Below are 21,938 nucleotides of genomic sequence, written 5' to 3' on the forward strand. Positions count from 1 at the left end.
AGCAATCCACCGTCTCTGTCCTCATCGCCTTCCAGCAAAAATACAGCAAAGCTATCCTCTCTGTCGGAAATGAGCAGAGCTCTGAGATGTTCAGGCATTTCTCAGGCCCGCAGAATCTTCCAAGGCGGGAATTAGGAATGGAAGCAATGTAATAAAGTTGAATTAGTCTTGGCTCACCCCGATTTTAAATAAAGGATACCCGTTATTGTTAAAAAAAAAAAAAGAAAAAAAAAAAAAGACTACCTCTTATGGAAATGGCCATAGATGAATGACTTACTTAACACACTTGAATCCCAAAAAATGATATCTAATATAATGCATTGCGAAAACCCCTCAATACTTAAATTCAATAGAGTGAAGAGAACTCCACTTGAATGGTTCATGAGGCACAATACTTGCTAAGGTTTTGCAAATGGGGTAGCAAGCTAAGTGGGCTTGATTGTGGGGAAAACTCCACAGTTAAGTGCGCTTGAGCCAGAGGTGATTTGGGATGGGCGGTGAGCTCTCGGGAGGTCCTGGTTACCAAGCCCTGGAAGTGATGATTAACGCTATGTAATTCATTTCACTAGTTTCAATCCCACTTCTTCACCCCTGTGAGCATCACCCGATGCAATGAGTGCCAAGTAGACTATTAAAAAATCATGAGAAATTAGTTAGTTATGACTACCTCTCATAGAAATGGTCATAAATGAATGACTTACTTAACACAGTTGAATCCCAAAAAAAATATCTAATATAATGCACTGCGAAAACCCCTCAACACTTAAATTCAAAAGAGTGAAGGGAACTCTACTTGAATGGTTCATTAGGGCACAATACTTGCTAAGGTTTTGGAAATGGGGTAGCAAACTAAGTGGGCTTGATTGTGGGGAAAACTTCATAGTTAAGCGCCCTTGAGCTAGAGGCGATTTGGGATAGGTGGTGACCTCTTGGGAAGTCCTCGTTACCATGTGCAAGCCCCAAAAGTGATGATTAATGCTATGTGATTCATTTCACTAGTTTCAATCCCACTTCTTCACCCCTGTGAGCATCACCTGATGCAATGAGTGCTGAGTGGACTATTCAAAAATCATGAGAAATTAGTCGGTTATGACTACCTCTCGTGGAAATGGTCATAGATGAATGACTTACTTAACACAGTTGAATCCCAAAAAATGATATCTAATATAATGCATTGCGAAAACCCCTCAACACTTAAATTCAAAAGAGTGAAGGGAACTCTACTTGAATGGTTCATGAGGCATAATACTTGCTAAGGTTTTGCAAATGGGGTAGCAAGCTAAGTGGGTTTAATTGTGGAGAAAACTCCACAGTTAAGTGCGCTTGAGCTAGAGGCGATCTGGGATGGGTAACCTCTTGGAAGTCCTGATTATCAGGTACAAGCCCTGTAAGCGCTGAACTACCTCTCAAGAAAATGGTTATAGATAAATGATATATAAAAACGGAGTTGTCTATAATGCGATTTTTTGGAGATTCCGGTGACAAAATCCGGCGGAAGAAATTGAGATTAAATCATGATTTGTTGGAGTTAAAATGGTTTTTTAACTGCATATTCGGATTCAGCACCCTGAAAAACTCCTGGGACGCTTTGATTGTGCAGAAATTAGCTATCAAACTTGTGATTCCAATAAATTGCTGCCGGATTTTCACCGGAAAAACCCGCGGAAAGATTTTCAAAAAATCGCGTTATAAACAACTTCTATAAAAACCCTCACTACTTACAATAGAATAATTTAAAAAAAAATGATCCATTTAAGTCAACAAAAAAACACATTAAAAAATATGAACTAATCAAAATTTTGACAATTAATAGCAGTATCTAAATTCGAAAATGGAGGTACAGATATGAAGTAATGATCTCGAGTTCATAAAGAACGCTCACTCCGGGCCTGAGACATCCACGGGTCCAGCTTTTAGGAAAGACATAATAATAATGTAAATATATATAGTAAAGGCGTGTGGAGTTCGAAATCATCGTCATCCACGCACTTGTCAGCGTGCACTGACTGAAGGAAGGCTATCCCGACAATTCGCAATTTTTAAATAAAAATCAACGGAACGGAGTGAAGGAGGGAGGAAGGAGAGCAGGTTGCCCATTTCATGCCGCCTTCTGCCTTCTCTCTCTATATCCCGACTAAAATTAAAGCAACTGCGCACTGAGGCCTTTTTCCCCTGTTTTATTTCTATCAAACCCTAGCAGAGCAGAGGAAGAAGAGGAGCAGAGGAAGAAGAGGCCTCACTTACATGAAAGTTTCCACGACACGTCTCCTCTACAGTAAGCGACAAAATCTGGTGAGAGGTCAATCTGAGGTTCCGGGCAAGGAAAGAGGGTTTTCTTTGAAGAGACACAAGGTCGGACGATTTGGATGGAGTCGGGGTTTTAAATCGGCAGATGGAGGGAGCGCAGGAGAATGTCGACGAAGAAGTTATTGGCGACATGGACGATGGCCGAGACTCGAACAGCTTTTCTTTGGTGGGAGGAGAAGAGATCAGTAATGATAATAACGGTGATAATGAGAATGAGAGAAGTCCCGTAGAAAAAGAACAAGAAGAAGTCGAGCTGGATGGGGTCATAGATATTTCGGGTGAGGAATGGACATTCCCTCTGTTGGATGAGAGGGGGGAAGGCAAACTGCAAACTCCAGAGCGAGTGAGGGAGCTGTATGTGTATAATAATGTCTTTACTCTGATTCCCGGGTCGGCGAGCAGGTTAAAAAGGCTGAAGACTCTGAAGGTCTTTTCGAACGAAGTGAATCTATTTCCTTCGGAGGTTGGGGGATTCGAGGAATTGGAGCATCTCCAGGTGAAGGTGTGCTCCTCTGAACTGGGGGCCTTGCCGCCTCTGGAAAATCTCGAGGCTCTCAAGGTCTTGGACCTCTGTAAAATACCGCCGCGCCCTTCTGCCTTTAATCTTTCCAGCGAGATTTCGAGCTTGAGATCCCTCACGCGTCTCTCAGTTTGTCACTTCTCGATATCGTAAGTTCCGTGTGTGTTTATTTTTTAATTTTTAATTCGCGGACATGATTCCCTCAGCTGTTTATTGTGGGTCAACTGGCCTAGGACTGTTAACCCTTCAGGGTAATATAGGCTACTTTTTCTTTGTAGACTCCAGAAGCTACTTCTTTGTGGTGATTGCGTCTCTACCTTACCATGAATCAAATATTTAATGTAGCACGATAAACTTAAGTATACACAATGCATACCAAACATCAAATGGGAGAGTGGAGCACAACTAGAGATGAGAGATGCATTGCACAATGATTCTGTAAAAATTAGAAGAATCTCTACCAAATACCCCAAAACGTTCATACATTCAATGGCATCCGTATATGCCTTTTCACTAAGTGTATATGCGGGCCCTTTCAATTCTATTTCTTCCACAAACGCTTCCTTTATTGTCTTAATATTTTGACCTTCTTCATTAGTGTTTTTGAAGGTATGGTTATTCATTTTTGAAGGAGCCAACCAAGGACCATATGCTCTTTATGCCAAGTGTAATACATAAAATACTTAAGATATGATAATAGTCTAAGTACACACAATGTACACATGTGAGTGTGGAGCACAACTCTAAAGGAGATAAGAGAGATGAGTTGTATAATAACTTCTTAAATAATAGGAGAAATCTCCTCCAATTAGCTTAGTACATTCATACATACAAATCACGTGTTCCTTTCAATAATAACATGATATTGTTATACTTATCCACTCATTACTCATTACACATTTGGGCCCTTTATTAAGTGGACCACATATGCAATTATTTTGTTAGCATATATATTTAGCCTCATAGATACCTCCCCTAGGTCAGATTATATTATTTTTACTTTTTGTTTTTGTTTTTGTTTTTAATAGGAATGAGTATGGTTTTGTATTAAGTCATTGCTTGGTCACAACAAATACCCAAGAGATTTGTTACAATTGTTCATCTAACATCTTGTTCCTTTGTGTGGTGATTTCCGATACATGAGGGATTGCATAATATTTCATATTTCAATATAGGCATGCAGGAGTACATTCTACAAAATATTCCTAACAAAAAAAAACTTGCAACAAGCATACATCAGTGCATATTATTACTTTTCTCTTCTGGTGGTTGGTTGATGGTAGGATTCAGGAAGTAATCCCCCTTCTTGCCTACTTGTAACTTTGGTGAACCATCAATACTACATGCCTCCCAATTTTGCTGAATAACTCAATGCTCAACTATTTGAGAGTTCCCCTTTAGTGTTCAAAGTTTGGATTACAAAATTTCCAACCTGGAAAGTTGAAAAACAGGCCGACAACCCTTCTATCTGCTAAATGACTTTTACACCCGCCCTTCGAGCGCCATATCAAATCACATGGGATATAAGCACATCTTGTGACTGTGCAAGCATAATCTTCTTTACTTCTTTGTTTAGGCTAGGAGCCACGTTTATACAAGCTAGACTTAAAACATGAGAACTAATTTGTAATTCTCTTACGCCATTGGAAAGGATGAGCTTACTAGTTTGAGAGTAGTTGCTCCATGGGACTTGCCAAATTCGCTGGCAGAGTCCTTCGCTTTCCTCGATTGAGTTGAAATCCCATATTGGCAAGGTATTCTAGGGTATGAGGCGACTGCTCCATCAGTACTGATATCATTCTCTTGATCCCACGTGCGCTTAAGAAATAATGAACACAACTCTTCATAATTATCTTCAGTGCAGATGTGATCATCGCCATGTGCGAGAGGTCTGGAATTGGAGCTCTCTATGTCCTGGGCAGTGTGATTTCGGTCGAAATGGTGGATAGTACTACTTGCATGCGTTGAATTAATATGGGGTGCCACGACATACATTGGGCCCTTGCCTCCATTTTGATGTTGTATCCGATGACATCCTGCCATTTGATCACTTGATTTCTGTTTCGTGACTTGACCTTATTATTTATTGTTTATAACATCTGACACTATGGTTTCCATCATTTGTAGTGTTTTAGTCATGAGGACTATGGAAGATTCCACCATCTTAACTCCCCGCTCAATTTAAATTGCTTGGCCTAACGCTAATAGACTTTATTGGCACATTTGTTGGCTTTAAAATTTTGACTTCCAAGGATGTGGAGGTATTTTTTCTGTAATTTCCTCCAAGGTCTTTCTTATTCATTTCAATATATTTTCCAGATACTTGTCCTTGGTCAGATTTCCTTTGAAAAGATGTTGGATGATTATGAGCGAGTCCCCTAAGATTATGATCTTTGTTATTTGTAAATTTTTGGTTAATGCGACTCCTTATAACAATCCATACATCTCCGCTTGGTTATTTGTCTTTTGGCCCAATCCCCATGCATACTTCTTTACTATGTTTCCTTCGGGGTTGTGCAGAACCCCTCCCCCTCCTGCCACCCTTGGGTCATATCGTATTATTAAATACATAAGATAGTATAATGAACTAAGTACACACATTACACACCAAGTGTGAGTGTGGAACATAACTGCAAAAGAAATAAGAGAAATGAATCACACTAACTCCTTAAATAATAGGAGAATTGCCCCCAAATACTGAAATACATTTATATATTCAAATCTCATGTTCTTCTCCACAATGCTTACATGACATTTTTGTATACCTATTTACTCATTACATAAGTGGGCACTTTATTTGCCTTTGGTTGACCCGCTTACATATATAATTACTCCACATGCTGCCCTTTGGGTCATATCTCACCCACTTATCTATTTACGATTATTTATTTAAAAAAATTAAAATACCCCATATGTACATATTTAAAGAAACATTTGATCCATTATTTTTCTTTTAATGCTTTTTTTATCACATTAAAAGTACAAATGGTTACATTTAGCATGTCGTGCTCCACATGAAAGAAATGTTTGTGAGTTGTATTGTGTCTCAAATATTTGTTGTAAAAGGCCAACATATAAAACACCCTATGAATCCATAGATTTCCTAAAGTTATCCATCCTAGTTGTGAATTGATATTATAACTCCAACTCGATCTTCTCAATAAGTACCTTGCATATCCTCCTTTGCAAGAAAGAAATGTGTGTAAGCTATATCATGTTCCAAATTTCTATCACAACTCCCAGTCATTTAACAATCTTCTAGGTCATGGTTCACATTGGAAATATTCTTGAAATTTTACTAGTTTAAATCTAAGTTGTATGCATGAAATGTCTTGAAATGTTTCAAGTCATGGTTCATGGTTTGGAAACATGCTTGAAATGTTTGACGATGATTTGTGCACATTCCACACCTATAGTGATGTGTTTCAAGCTTGGAAAATTGGGGCTTGTCATAATTCACATTCATGTGATACACAAATCCATGCTTAAAGAATTTGTTGTACAACAACAATAGAAAGGCTAAAACTCCAGTAAAAGCTTCATATTTTCAAAATAGAAGTGATGAATGGAAAATTTATAAGTGCAAATACTACATTTCAAGAGATGAGATCAACCCTACAAAAGTTGTAATTTGATCTACAAAAGTAATAGCATGGCTATAGTGGCCAACAAGTTGAAATTCTGTGACAACAATCATTATATTCTCATTGATACATAAGAAACATATGATATTGCCCTCAAGGGGCTGCAATGGATTTTCTCAAACTTCCACACTCTCACTATATGTTCACACACCTCACATGTATAGATATAGAACCTTGACTAGTGTGCCCTCCCCCATTTGGTAAAAGTCAATACTTGGACAAGAGGAAAAATGGTTAATTAAATAGCTCTTACATATTTTCCATAAAAGGCAATTGTTAAAATTGTGTAAGAGGAATTTGTCATAATTGTCATAGTGTATATCATAACTTGACATTAGAAGATGGAAATCATCATAAGGAATTTGCTATAGGGTGCAGTGGAATCTCTTCCATGTGACACACCCATCTTGAATAAAATACCCTTTAACACTAATGTGCCCTCTTCATCGGAAAACAATTTCAAGCAACGAGGGAATCATACTTGATACAGAGCATAAGTGTAATTGGAATTACTCTGTTACTCTTTCTTGTGTTTCCATCTCCTAACTAATTTGAATTTACAAATTTATGTAATAACAACTCCCCATCTCCTGCATACCATGTAGTATCTTAGGGAAATTTTGTTTAAGGTTCTTAAATAATTAGCAAAGTTTTTTTTTGTTATATATATATTTTATCCTTTTTGAAATCAATACAGGCTGTTATAGTATTATCACAACTTGGAATAATTGTTACTACTCATTTAATAACATAGTAAAAACATATGGTTCAATCATCCAATAAGTCAACCATATTTAATGTAGTTCAATTCCAATTGTCCAACATAAAACATCCAACTCCAGTACAATTCCAAACAATACTAATTTTAATTTCAGAGCTTGATTACTGACTAACTAAATTGATCCGGCTACACTCTACTTGTTTGATTGATTATTACTTTAATACAAAACTTTGATCTTGCTGTAGGCCTATTTGGAGTTGCTCTTATACCCAGGAATAGACTTCGAGTTGCTTCAGAGAGGGAGCGAGGTATCTAAAGGGGTAATCGAACTCTCAACTGATCTTGAATAGCTCTGAACCTTCTACGTTACCCTCAGGGACTTTGATCTTCAATGTTAAGCAACTTTGAACCTTCTGTGTTACCCTTAGGAACTTTGACCTTAATCTTAAGCAACTTTTAACCTTTTGTGTTAACCTCAGGAACTTCGACTTGCTTGACTTAGATGGCTCTGAACCCTTCTGCATTAGCCTCAGAAACTTTGACCCACTCCAGTTCTCTGTTTAATGATTAATCTCAGTGAGAATTTAGACTAACTTGGGAAGACCCTCTTTCAACTCAGACTTAATTCGGATGGACACAAACTTTCGGTCCTTGAATCTGTTCCACAAATTTGGCCTCAAGATTTGTTTAGAGATAATGTTCAACCCCAAAATATCTCAGCCTATTTTAGAGTATGATTCTTTTGTCATAGAATGGTCTGGAAAGAGTTTAGGCCTCGGGGAACTTCAATGATAATCTCAGAGAAACTCGTCCACTTCTAGTTGACCCGATTTGCCCTATCACAAATTCTTTCCACTAAGAATTCCTTCACTGCTGCTTGTGTAGAGAAAACCCTGTTGCCAAAACAAAATAGAAAAGGAAAAGAAAATATAATTAACAAGGGTGGAATCTTTCACGACAAAAATTAGTAGAAGAGAAGGGTTCTTAAAACCCTTAGAGCTATAGCTCAAGAAAATGGATGATTTGATCCACAATTAATGATGCTTCCTTTGATCTCAACTCTCCTCTATTTATAGATTTTCCATGGGCTCTAAAGCAGAGGGGTTGTGGGTGCAACCCCTAGTTTTGGGTTCTTTTAGCCTCAGTTGACCCAACTTTTACCCTATGTTGCCTTAACATAGAAAAAATTAGGTTTTTACCCCTTAATCAAGATTATAGTCGATGAGTAGGCAGGCTGTTTTGTCCTCCATTAGCCATCAATTTGGAGAGGACATTACCTACCATGTGCCAAAATGAATTGTGCCCTTGGTATATTTGAGCACATATTTGGTAGCTTTCTAATGAATTGGAATTACTCTTTTACTTTTTTTTTTTGTGTTTGCATCTCCTAAATCAATTTGAATTTACAAATTTATGTAATAACAACTCTCCATCTCCCACATAACGTGTGCCAAAATGAATTGTGACCTTTGTATATTTGATCACATATTTGATACTAATGAATTTCCCTGAATTCAACCATGAATTGGCCCAAAGTATTCATTGCATAACAAATATCATGCTTCCTGCCCACAAGACACATAAGGGAATCAATATCATATACAAAGATGGATCTACCAAAACATAATTTAAATCAATAGATAACCTCAGATTTGGTACTATGGAAGTGGCCAAGCATTTGCAATCTAGCTTCTAAAGTGTCTTTGGAATCTCCTTGGTACACTTATGTTGCCCAAGGAAGACATCACTTGCACCTTTGCCATACCTTGAAAGTTGAAACCCAAATAGTAATGCATAAGGCCGATGTCCTTATGCCATATTCACTTGCCCAATTTTCTTGCACCATGCAATGAGATTCTTATGGTCACTTGCAAGAATCCTATCATCTACATACAGGAATAAAACAAACACATCAGATTTATTATATAAACAATAAAGATTTGGATCTACTAGTGTGTTTATGAAGCTCAACTTTAGTAAATACTCATCAATACTTGAGTACAATGCATGTGGTGCCTGCATTAGAGCACAAGGGGAATTCTTGAACTTGCACACATGAGTATTTGTCAAAAACCTCTTAGTTGATTAATGTATGCTTTCTCTTCAATTTGACCATTGATAAAGATAATGTTTTCATGCATTTGGTATAATGTCCAAAAAATTGATGCAATAGATATGGTTTCTTTGATGGAATTATATCTTGTAATTACAACACAAGGGGAATTCTTGAACTTGCACACATGGGTATTTGTCAAAAACCTCTTGGTTGATTAATGTATGCCTCCTCTTCAATTTGACCATTGACAAAAATAATGTTTACATACATTTGGTATAATCTTGCAAGAAATTTGGCATTGTACTTCTCAATGATCTCATAATTCATTTGTTGCGTGTCAAAACTTCTACATCCATCTTAAATCTATCATATATTATCAATGTTCCATTGGACACGTCTCCCAGGGTTGGGTGCATGCACCCCTCACACCCCACGCACTTGGGACGGGGGGGCATCTAGTGAAACATTTCCCCATGTCCCCCTTTTGGGGAGGCATGGGGGACATTTATCTGGTGTGGGGGACATGACTCCCCAAGAAGGGTGCTTCTGGGCATCCCCCCTTAATTTTGCTTGGAAACATTCTCCTTTATATTTCATTTTCATCCATTTACTCAAATTTTTAACATTACCATGAAATCACTCAAGATGTTTGAGAGTGGTTCCAACCTTCACTGGACTTCATATGGAGAAAATAGAATTTCGCATCCCATTCAAAATTCAACTAACTTAACAATTTTCAGGATTAGGGGGATTGCAATGTTTCGATTGGATTTTATCAATTATGAGGGTCTAGAACTAACATTTAATCAAGAGAACCATGCCCAAAATCACCCCTTCTGAGAGGGGACATGTCCCCCTCGATTTTCTCTAATAGCCCTTGAAATTTAAAAATAAAATTAAAGAAAAAAATTTAAAATAAAATTAAGAAAAAAAATTAAAATAAAATAAAAATTAGATCTAAAAATAAAATACATAACAAATATCAAAACCTAAACTAATTTGCAATCCATAACTCACTCATACAACTTACCAAGCTTACCTCTACTTGGCTTGTTGCCTGTCAAAACTTCTACATCCATCTTAAATCTATCATATATTATCAATGTTCCATGGAGACATGTCTCCCCAGTTTCGGTGCATGCACCCCTCACACCCCACGCACTTGGGACAGGGGACATTCGGGGAAACATTTCCATATGGCCCCCTTTTGGGGAGACGCAGGGGGGCCGCTTCTCTGATGTGGGGACACGACTCCCCAAGAAGGGTGCTTTTGGGCGTCCTCACATAGAAAGGGCTAGGTGTCCCTCCCTTAATTTTGCTTTGAAACATTCTCCTTTATCTTTCATTTTTATCCTTTTACTTAATTTTTTAACATTACCATGAAATGACTCAGGATGTTTGAGAGTGGTTCCAACCAAATCAAACTTCATATGGAGAAAATAGAATTTCACATCCCATTCAAAATTCAACAAACTTAACATTGGGATTGTTGTTTGGGCATATCCTGTCAATGCTGGCTATCTAAATTGGATTCTATCAATTATGAGGGTCTAGAACTAACATTTAATCAAGAGAACCAAGCCCAAAACCACCCCTTTTGAGAGGGGACATGCCCCCCCTCAATTTTCTCTAATAGCCCTTGAAATTTAAAATAAAATTAAAGAAAACAAAATCTAAAATAAAACAAAATTATAACTAAAAGAGAAAATACATAACAAGATTGCAAAGCTAAACTAATTTGCAATCCCTAACTCACTCATACGACTTACCAAGCTTACCTCTACTTGGCTTACCATGCCATGCAATTTGACCTACCAATTAATTGTTGCCTCTCATCCCCCACGAGGCTCATTGTCCATGCAATTTGACTTACCAATTAACTGTTGCCTCTCCTCCCTCGCGACGCTCATTGTCCATGCAATTTGACTTACCAATTAACTGTTGCCTCTCCTTCCCCGCGATGCTCATTGCCCATTTTTAATTTTTAGTTTTAACTTTCGAGTCTCGACTCTAGATGTTGATGACCTTAGACTAATACGTTGACCTGTCACTTTTTACTCTTTTTTAGTATATATCGATATACCATTGTAGTCTTTAGACTTCAATATCTACTATAGTCTATTTTGCTTAGTACTAGTTAGATTCTAGTATGATGAATAATGAATTTAAATTTTAAATCAATTTAGAATCTGGAATGATGAATGATGAATTTAATTTTTAAATCAATGTAGATTCTAGAATGATGAATATGGATCAATGCATTTCAGTATTAAATCTCGGGGTGTATGGATGAATGACATATGCATCAATATGAATGAAGAGTATGGATTAGTGCATTTCATTATTTAATCAATTGTGTATGGATCAGTGTTGCGAACATCTCGATAACATCTCGATTTTATTTTGAAATCACGATTTTTTGGCCTAGCTGATGCATGTTGATATTTTGATGGTATCTTAATTTTGCTGATGTTTGCGAATTTTTATTGATAGTTTCCTGATTTTTACGATTTTTTGGTTTTTCGGACCCTTGTTGATTTTATCCCGATGCCGATGTTTGCAACATTGGTATGGATCAATGCATTTATACTTTCATTATATATATATAAACAAAAGTTATATCTTGACGTCCCCACATCCCCCGAAAATATCCCTAAAGTTTGAGGGTACTCCCACACGTCCCCCTTGTGTGTCTCCCCACACTTGCGTCCCCCCATCCTAGAGTCTTGGTGGAACATTGTATATTATCCACTAACCTTGGCACAGTTTGCCATACATCATTGTTCATGATGGAGTTGTCCTCCTCAACCATGGCATCCTGCCATACTTGCTACGCATTTACCACCTCAAACTTGGAAGGCTCTGTGTCAATGATAGAAGATATCGATGCAACATAAGAAGGGTATCTTCCAAATGGACATCTCACTTGAAAAGTAACCTAGATGCTCTTGCTTTGTTTTTCCAATGTCTGGTTAAAAGTGATCTTGATTTTGTTGCTAAATTTGAGGGTAATATGCTGTCTCCATTTGAACCAAGATCTTGTTGATTTAAATTTGAGTCAGATTTATCCTTTGGATCAACCACCCTCTCACCTTCTATAGTCTACCGCCATCTGCAATCATTGTGGGATTGCTCTTAGGAACTTTAGGACCATCTATCCTAATCAAACTTTACATCCCTACTTATTGTTGTCTTTCAATGTGCTAGAATATAGATCCATCATTTGATAAGCCTTGGATGTTTCATTGTACCCAGCAAAAAGCTTAGTTCCCTCTTTTTCATAATAAGAGGAATTGACACCGAGGTTGGGCTTGTACTTGCGTGACACGGGGTCGATTTAGATTGCTGCAAATTTAACCAGTAGGAGCTCACAGCTGCCCCTACTGTGGACATGAGTAAATTGGGGTTTGAATTGATGACTTTTCCACATTGAGTGCCTTAGTACACCTTGTCACCAATTGGTCTTACACCCCGGGGTCTCAGTCCCCTTTTTGTTAGGCACAAAAATCTAAATAAGATAACCAAATAAAGAAATAAAGATACCTATGGTTTCTTATCAATGAAGGCTTCTTTTAGTGTCTTGTTCTCTAATTTCCTATGGAAACTTTGATTTAGAATGTATGCGATTGGATTGTACACTTTTGCCAACAATAATGAGTAAATCCAAGTAATGGATCATGGTGTTGACTGTTTGTTTGATGGACTTATTTCTTCCTTTGTGCAACTCCACTGTGTTGTAGTTTCAAAGTTTGCAAGGTATTGTTAGCTCCCTCTTGATTCCAACTTTCCTGCAGAATGCATCCAAGTCTTTGGAGGTACACTCTCCCTCATTGTTAGAGTTCCAACACTTTGATCTTTTTACTTGTCCAAATTTTCAAAAGAGTTGCAAACTCTAGAAACTTATAAAAGACTTCAACCTTGGTCTTCCTAAAGTAAATCTAGGGCTGTCACAGAAATCATCAACACAATACAAAATAAATGATACATATGAAAGATGTTGATGACATAGGTCATTGCACCCTCCTAGCTTCTGGATCTTGAAGTCTGGCAATCTCTGCACTATGGCCTTAAAGAGTGGTAGTGCTCCAGAGTGCAAGTGACTAAATTTTTTGTGCCAAATCTCTCTTAGCTTGTCCCCATCATGCACTATAGCCTCATGTTTCAATGGATCTCTAAGCAACCTGGACAGGTTACCTTCTTGCACTTCTTTGGCCAAGACTCAACCCCTTCTGGCTGTGATCTATTACAATGACTTGGCTATTATCAATTCTAGTGACACATTTAAGATTTGTCATGGCGGAAATTGAAAGAAGATCCTTAGTTAAACCACGAACTTACAAAACATCATTTAACTCAAGAATATCATCTGACAGAGACGGATCCCATTTTGGTAACTGGATATGTAGCATCACAGCCCTACTCCACTTGTATGTTGGCTTCTTGCTCTTGAAGTCTGTTGAAAACCTTGTTGAATGTCATGTGTCTAGTTATGGGTGCTTTTAGAATCAATAATTGGAACCCACAATGCTCCCCTTGACCTTGTTCCTTATATTCCAGTTCTAGTATAGGGTTATTCCCAACATGTCATCAATGGAAACTACTGGAATCTGTCTGTTGATTTTGTCATCCATATTAATATATTCTCCCTCGTCTTCTGCTGTTTGCTTAAGCTCATTTCCATGCACCTGTAGTTGTTCCTCTTCCAGAGCCTTAAACATGTGGATCTTCCTAGGGTCCTTGCCCCTCTGACCCTTGGACTATATCTCTTTGTAGTTCAAACATAACCCCTTTGTGTGTAAACCAATAATGATAACAGTGTCTACCATTTTCCCCATTGATTCTCCAATACAACACCTGGTCAGTTGGTTTGGTACATGTTATCGTTGAGAATGGTGGCAAGAAGAACATCATAGCTACATACATAACGAAACAATTTACTTGGAGAAGTCAACACATCTTCAACCTTACTCTCGTGGATAACATTGACAAGGGGCAGAGTATTATGTCATTTAATAGTGTATGTCCCTATACAAGTACAACATCAAGCATATGAAGTTTGAAGTCACTTGTACTTGGCATCTTTAGACTTTTGGAGATCTGTGACATTTTGCTCATACATTGATGATAGTTATGGGTTCTACACAAATGACTTTTATTCTTAAGGTGGATGTTGATTGTGATCTTGTAACCACTCAACCATGTAACTCATAAAAGATGACAATCTGGAAGAGAGTATATTTATACAAGTCATTAAGAATGAACCCTATTTCTACATGTTGGGAAGAAAATAACTCTGCAGAATTGCATCAATTAAGGATGAAAAACAATGAAAAATGAAAAAGGTAGGAAAAGAAATTGGAAAACAAGACAGGACACCTGATTCGCAACTGAGGAGGAGCATGGATAGTTTATCTCATAGTATCTAGATTTGGCTGTATTGGCCTTTGGTATGAAAATTCACACAGAATTTGAACTTCGGCAAATATTTGACACAATATGGATACAGTAAATGTAAATTTTCCTTGAAATTCTGGAGCTGCTTGATGAACCAACTGAAACTGGGTTTGATTCACCAAGGCCCAGAATTTCTCTACTAAAAAAATTGCAGCGGAATAAACACAAAATTAAAAGCACAATCACACGATACAATAACACAATATTTTCTAGGGATCTCAACTTGGATAACCCTTTGCTAGCTGTAGAATTTCATTGAGAAAAGCCTGAGCAATCAATTTTTTTTTGCAAGGCAATACTGTTTCAATAGAAAAACAACCTAGTTCTCTCCTCCTTGCTCCTGAACCAGTCTCAGCTCAGCTGGAAATCTCCTATTTTCTAGTTCTAAACAGGCCCCTATTCTTTAGGAGCTTACCCCTAAATCTCAGCGCACTTCTGCAAGGAACTTCTGTCCTCTGGCCTGCGGTAGGATTATCCTTACACTCTCTCGTAGCAAAAAGCTCTCACTCACACAATCTGTGCATACAAGAATGAATTACAAAGGTGCCTTCGTCCTTCTTTTAAGCTTTTCGATTATGCTAGATTTGGCAAGTTATTTTTAGAACTTGGGCTTGTGATTACTTCGTTAATTGAGTCAAACTGACTCTTCTAACTCGTCCTAGCCTTAATTAGACAGTGAGACTCTCACTTGACCTTTTTCCAAAAATAAACTTGCACTTGGAGACAAACAAAACTGAGCTTCCAACTCTTGTGCATGAGTTAAATGCTCCTTGACTCGTCCTATTTTCTAGGAACTCGTGCTTGCTAGAGGTAGACTGTTTGTGGTCTTTCTTGACCAGGGTTGTGGGAGAGCACTCCCCCTCCCCCCCTCATGCCCCGCTCCCAATTCGTGCTTCGGGCGTGAACGACTTGAAACTTAGTCAGGAGCACGCTCCTGACAAACAAAACGCTCCCTAATTTTTTGGGAGCGTTTAGTCTTTTTTGCAATTTTTTTTGCAGTAATATTCCAAATGCAATTTTTTTTCAAAGAAACAAATAAGTTTTGAGTGGGATAGCCTAATGATCAAGCCTATGGCCCTAGTATTGATATGCGATTCATGGTAATGTTAAAGTGACATTCTCTTTAATCTTCATTTTCATCCTTTTACTTAAATTTTTAACATTACAATGAAATGACTCAGGATGTTTGAGATTAGTTTCGACCTCATTGGATTTCATATGGAGAAAGTAGAATCTTAGATTTCATTCAAAATCCAGCAGACTTGTCAATTTTTTGGGAATTCAGGATTGGGGGGATTGCAATGTTTCCATTGGATTTTGTCATGTATTAGGGTATGAAACTCGTATTTAATCAAAGAGCACCAATCCCTCTATGTACCTTGATGTTAGTGACATTGGTTGTCAAACTCCTCTACCATGACCCTCCTAAAAATGTACGCATCACTCAAACAAAATCTCGACTTGACATGCTATGCTTTTTCTATCTTATGTTAATGCTTAGAGGGTGATATTAATGACAAAGATCCCTATATAGATCCAGAGATAATGACAAAGATACCTCTGGATATTAATGCTTAGAGGGTGATATTAATGACAAAGATACCTCTGGATATTAATGCTTAGAGGGTGATATTAATGACAAAGATCTTGATTTTCCAACAAGACTAAAAAATTAGACATTTCTCGTGGCGGCAAGAGGCCCAAGCATTAGCAATAGATAATAGATTTACTTGTCTTTTCTAGTTTCTAGTAGTTATTAGAACTATTGACTCTTTCATATTTATTATGATATTTTTTGTAAACAATATATGACAATTTAAGCTTGATGTTTGAAGTTGGCAATTATAACTCATTAGTAATGAATTATGAATATGATGCTTCGTGAAAGTTGAAAGTTGTTTCATTTCATTTCATTTTATAACATTTCATTTCATGTTAGATATTATTTGTTGTAATGGTTACACTTAGCTTACAAGTACAACTTTGGTGATCAATGATGATAAATGCTATATATTGAATTTTGAAAGCTTGAAACTTTAATATTGATGAATCATGAGACTCAATATGTTGTATGTTACTATGTTACTAACTTGTGGATGTGGTTGATGAAGATTATAACTTCTAGATGATTGTTGTTATATGGTTCAATCTATGTGTTTTTTGTTTTTGTTTGTTTGTTTTTTAATCTAATTCACCATTCTACATGCTTTTGTTGACATATATGCATCAAAATATAAAAAAATATATATATTATATAAAAAACGCTCCCAGAATCGCTCCCAAACTGGGAGCTTATGCAAATGTCGCTCTCGCTCCCTGTTTTCGCTCCCGCTCTCAGGTAATATTGTTCTTGACTAAGGCACAAGTCAAGAAGGACCTTATTCACTACACTTATCAACACTCCCTCTGAGTGAGGAAGGTGCTTTTGGAAGAACCTCGTCCACCTGGATCTGTCTCCTTCACTACCATATTCTCCGCTACTGCAGATGCTCCCTGTGAACTAGAAGGCTTCCCTGCTTTCTTTTGCGGAATTTGATTTGAAGATCTGTTCTTTCCAACCATGCTATGCGAGTCCATCACTTCAGTCATAAGCGCCATGTATCCTGTGTGCCTCTGAGGTTGCTTGCTTTGGCCGAAGGTGATACTGGAAGACCAACTCTCTCCTGATCTCCTTTAACCAAATCCTCTACCCCCTTGGCTGGAACTCTCCCTATATTGGAAGTCATGAACTAAGTGGCTGCCTCCACTTGCCTGGGCTATTGTCTTCGTCATCTTGTTAGTTGGCCCAACTGCCAACCTAGGTCATCACGTTCGTATTCGTGTTCGAGTTTGACAATCTTGAAATTTGAATAAAGTTCGATACCTAAAATTTTGCCGATAAAATTCGGCATAAAATTTGACACATAGATATTCGAATATATATATATATATATATATATATATATCTATATATATATATAATTAATTAATTTATATATTTTTTTATAAATTGAGTCAGTTAAGATGGGTGAGAAGATGGAGTTTGGTGGTGTACCTATATAGTAGCAACATTGACAGAAAATGATCAATTTTCCAGAATGAAGTGTGCACTGAGAGAGCGCACTCAGGTAAATTAAATCATAAAATATTGGTTTTCCGTTTGAATAAAGGAGACTATCGCATTTCCATAAAATTAATCGAAAGACATTGGTTGTTTACGTCAATGGGTAAATTTAGTCACCAAAAGACTGACCTCGCATAAAATTAATCATAGAAGCCCTTTGGAGACCATCTCGTCGGCTGAATTTCAAAAAGGAATACTGCATCAAGATTAGTTAAATCTTTTCGTATGTTTGAAGTTTGAATACTTAAATATTTTCGCATGTTTGAAGTTTGAATAATTAAATCTTTTCGCATGTTTGAAGTTTGAATTAAAAAATGAAATATTTTTGTATGTTTGAAATTTGAATACAAAGGTCGAGTCTTAGAGAATGATGTAAATACCTACGTTTCCATAAAATAAGGAAAAGGATTGTTGTTTTAGGAAAGTATTATTTGCACTCCTCGGGCGGCTTTACCCATCGCAAAACCTAACCCCGAATTTAATTTTTTTAACGAACATAATCAATTTTTGTTGTTATTGTTGTTCGAATTCGCCATTTTATTCGGGTTTGAATTTGTTATTGGGTTCGAGTTTGAATTCGCCATTATGTTCGGCGTACATAATTGAACTTGTTCGAAATCGTTTGAGGTTCGCCGAATTTTGAATCTCAAGGATAAAATTCGCCAAACCTGATGACTTAGCTGCCAACTAGCCTAGATTCAAATTGAGATATTGGCTGAGGCTCCATCTTGAGAGCTCTGTTCTGCTCTTGCTCATCTATCGCTTTTCCCTTTTGAGAACTTCCCGCCTTGTTGCTCAAGGCTGTGCCTACCTCTACCTGCAACTTGTAGAGATTCTTCACCCTCACACCTAACTTCTTCATACATCCAAAAGCTAAGTGTCCAGGTAAGCCCCTTACCTCTCCTGAAGATGACATCATAACCCTTGTCCTCAAGGGTAGCTACCAAAACAAGATTCTGCTTTAATCCTGGAACATAGAGGACATCTTTGAGATGAAGAGAATTACAGGACTCCCTTTGAAAATTGATAGTGCCAACTCCACTAGCTGCATACATGCCATCATCTCCTAGCTCAATCTGAAACTGCATGCCCTTCTCCTTTGGGTCGTTGAAATTCTTCTTGTTCCTGGTCATGTGGAAGGATGCTCTTGAATCAATATACCATACAAAAGCTAAGTGTCCAGGTAAGCCCCTTACCTCTGCTGAAGATGACATCATAACCCTTGTCCTCAAGGGTAGCTACCAAAACAAGATTCTGCTTTAATCCTGGAACATAGAGGACATCTTTGAGATGAAGAGAATTACAGGACTCCCTTTGAAAATTGATAGTGCCAACTCCACTAGCTGCATACATGCCATCATCTCCTAGCTCAACTGAAACTGCATGCCCTTCTCCTTCAGGTCGTCGAAATTCTTCTTGTTCCTGGTCATGTGGAAGGATGATCTTGAATCAATATACCATACAAAAGCTAAGTGTCCAGGTAAGCCCCTTACCTCTGCTGAAGATGACATCATAACCCTTGTCCTCAAGGGTAGTTACCAAAACAAGATTCTGCTTTAATCCTGGAACATAGAGGACATCTTTGAGATGAAGAGAATTACAGGACTCCCTTTGAAAATTGATAGTGCCAACTCCACTAGCTGCATACATGCCATCATCTCCTAGCTCAATCTGAAACTGCATGCCCTTCTCCTTCAGGTCGTTGAAATTCTTCTTGTTCCTGGTCATGTGGAAGGATGCTCTTGAATCAATATACCATACATTGCTATCTGCTGAGCTTGCCAAGCAAGCTATCAATGAACAATCTTTCTCGAACTGGGCAGAAAATGCATCTACCTCCGTTGATGCAGCTACACGATCCTTACTACATGATCCTTACTTGACTCCTTCCGCTTAGGACCTGTTGACCTCTACTGGTCAACTACCCATGCAGTACCCCCCCCTTTTCTTTGCAAAAAGGGGCAGCACCTGATCAGCGTTTCCGTGCCATCCTGCAGTCATCAGCAGCTTGATCATTTTGATTGTAAACCCAGTCTGCATGTATGAATTTGTAAATAATCTTAGCAGACATGAATCGTGTATGTGTATTGCCTAGGTGGACCTAATTTTCTAGTGGTAATCTATGTCCCGGAAGGTTTTTTGTCTCACCGATCCATGGATCGGCAGAGTTTTCCTTCAAACCTGACCCCAAAGCCGGGATGGATTTTGTCATTAGAACTTTAGGAGAATCCTAGTGTGTTGATCTGCTAGATTATAGTTGTGTCACAGAACTGGGTGTTTTGTGAGGGTCTGTATTAAGTGGGTTTGTCCCCTTGAGACGTAAATTGTAAAAAGTCATCATGAAATGTGTCTTGAGGGTTGAAAATGTTTTAAATCCCCTCGTGAGTCCTAAGTCCTAGGTCCTAGGTGATGTTTCCAAAGGCTTAGTTCGATGATCTATTTAAAAAAATGAAATAAAATAATAAAATAAATAAAAAATGAAGAAATTTAAAAATTTAAAAAAAATAAAAATAAAATAATAAATAATAAATAATAAAAAATTTAAAAATTTAAAAATTTAAAAATTTAAAAATTTTAAAATTTAAAAAATGAAATAAATAAAAAATAATAATTTTTTTTTAAAATTTTAAAAATTTTAAAAATGAAATAAAATAATAAATAATAAAAAATTAAAAAATTAAAAAATTTAAAAAGTGAAATAAATAAAAAATAATAAAAAATTAAGAAATTTAAAAATTTAATAATAAATAATAAAAAATTTAAAAATTTAAAAATTTAAAAAATGAAATAAATAAAAAATAATAAAAATTTAAAAATTTAAGAAATGAAATAAAATAATAAATAATAAAAAATTTAAAAAGTGAAATAAATAAAAAATAATAAAAAATTTAAAAAATTTAAAAATTTAAAAAATAAAATAAAATAATAAATAATAAAAAATTAAAAAATTTAAGTGAATAAATCGACGGATGAGATCAAGAGATGTCTTGATCTTCATCAACGGTCGAGATCATTTCTACATGGATCATTCGAACTAGCCGTTGGGATCATTTCCTTTATATAGGGTCTTAGGTGGTCATTTCAGATTCATTCGATCTGTGAGTCAGTACTGAAGAAGCTCTCTTGTAAATCTATTTCTGGTTAATAAAAGAAGACTTTGGGGTCCATATCTTGCTGGTGTTACTCTCTTAAAATGCTGTGAGATTGTTTCATTTTCTGCATATGTTATTTTCAGCCGTTAATAATAGCTTTTTGTAGAGTATTGTGAGCACAGGTATCTTGTTCACTTGCTGGGGTTTGGGTGCTGTTAGGGTTTCTGAAGTAATGGCAGGTATCTCCATTACTTCCTGAGATCTAGCAGCATTTTTGCCCTCTTTATTGACAATTGTTTTGAGCTGTGCAGAAAACATCATTGAAGAAAATTTTGTGGGCGTTCGGGGAAGTTCTCGGCTGAACCAGCCAACTCCCGCAAGCATTTTGTGTTGAGCCCAGTTGGATTTGATCCTGGGTCTATCATTCGGTTTATTTTTTAAATTTGCATGAGAGATTTTCTGAAGTTTTTCACAGTGACAATCTGAAACTTCTGTTCTTTAAATATTTTCCGCGCTTATTGCCAGATCTGGCTGTTAAGGGGCCAAATTTGTACATTGATCAGTTGTCTTAGGGTTTCAATTTTCTCTGATCTAGGGTTTCAAAATTTTTGCTTTATGCAGTTTTTATCAGGGTTTAGGGTTTTTAGGTTTCATTTTATCACATAAAAAATTTGGAATTTTTTTTTTTTAGATCCAGTTATTTTCGGGAATTGTCATTTCTTTCACACTGAGATCTAAATTTTCAAGTCGAGATGCGAAGTTGATATCTGGTTAATGATTTGCGATTCTCGTGGTATTTTAAGGCATTTATCTCTTCAAAATTCTCAATTGCTGGATATCGTTTTGGTCATTCTAAGAGCATTGTGATTTAGCTGATGATAGATGATTGCTGTTCATGGTCCATATTTTTATATCATTTAACAAGTAATCATTTTAACCACAATCTCTTAAGGCACTGGTCTGCTAAATTAATCAAATCCATCTAGTGCTTTTCATATCGTCTCGTGTCTCCCAACCAACTGGTCGACAGTTGGCCTCATC

The 21,938-nt window shown here is 36.9% G+C and overlaps 1 protein-coding gene across 2 annotated transcripts in view; it reads left to right on the plus strand.

The window, feature by feature from the left end:
* Nucleotides 1-1,976: 1,976 nt before the first annotated feature.
* The window catches only part of LOC149143472 (Leucine-rich repeat protein kinase family protein), an 82,763-nt gene continuing 62,801 nt past the window's right edge, over nt 1,977-21,938 (plus strand). For both annotated transcript variants that reach the window (XM_089452211.1, XM_089452212.1), the window contains exon 1: nt 1,977-2,976. In XM_089452211.1, coding sequence (XP_089308337.1) covers nt 2,393-2,976 — 584 coding nt within the window. In that variant the 5' untranslated portion in view covers nt 1,977-2,392. The remainder of the gene's footprint in view (nt 2,977-21,938) is intronic.

Source organism: Pinus tabuliformis, chromosome X, assembly GCF_031772625.1.
Source record: "Pinus tabuliformis cultivar Carrire ecotype Pingquan chromosome X, CPIR1, whole genome shotgun sequence".
Lineage (NCBI taxonomy): Eukaryota > Viridiplantae > Streptophyta > Pinopsida > Pinales > Pinaceae > Pinus > Pinus tabuliformis.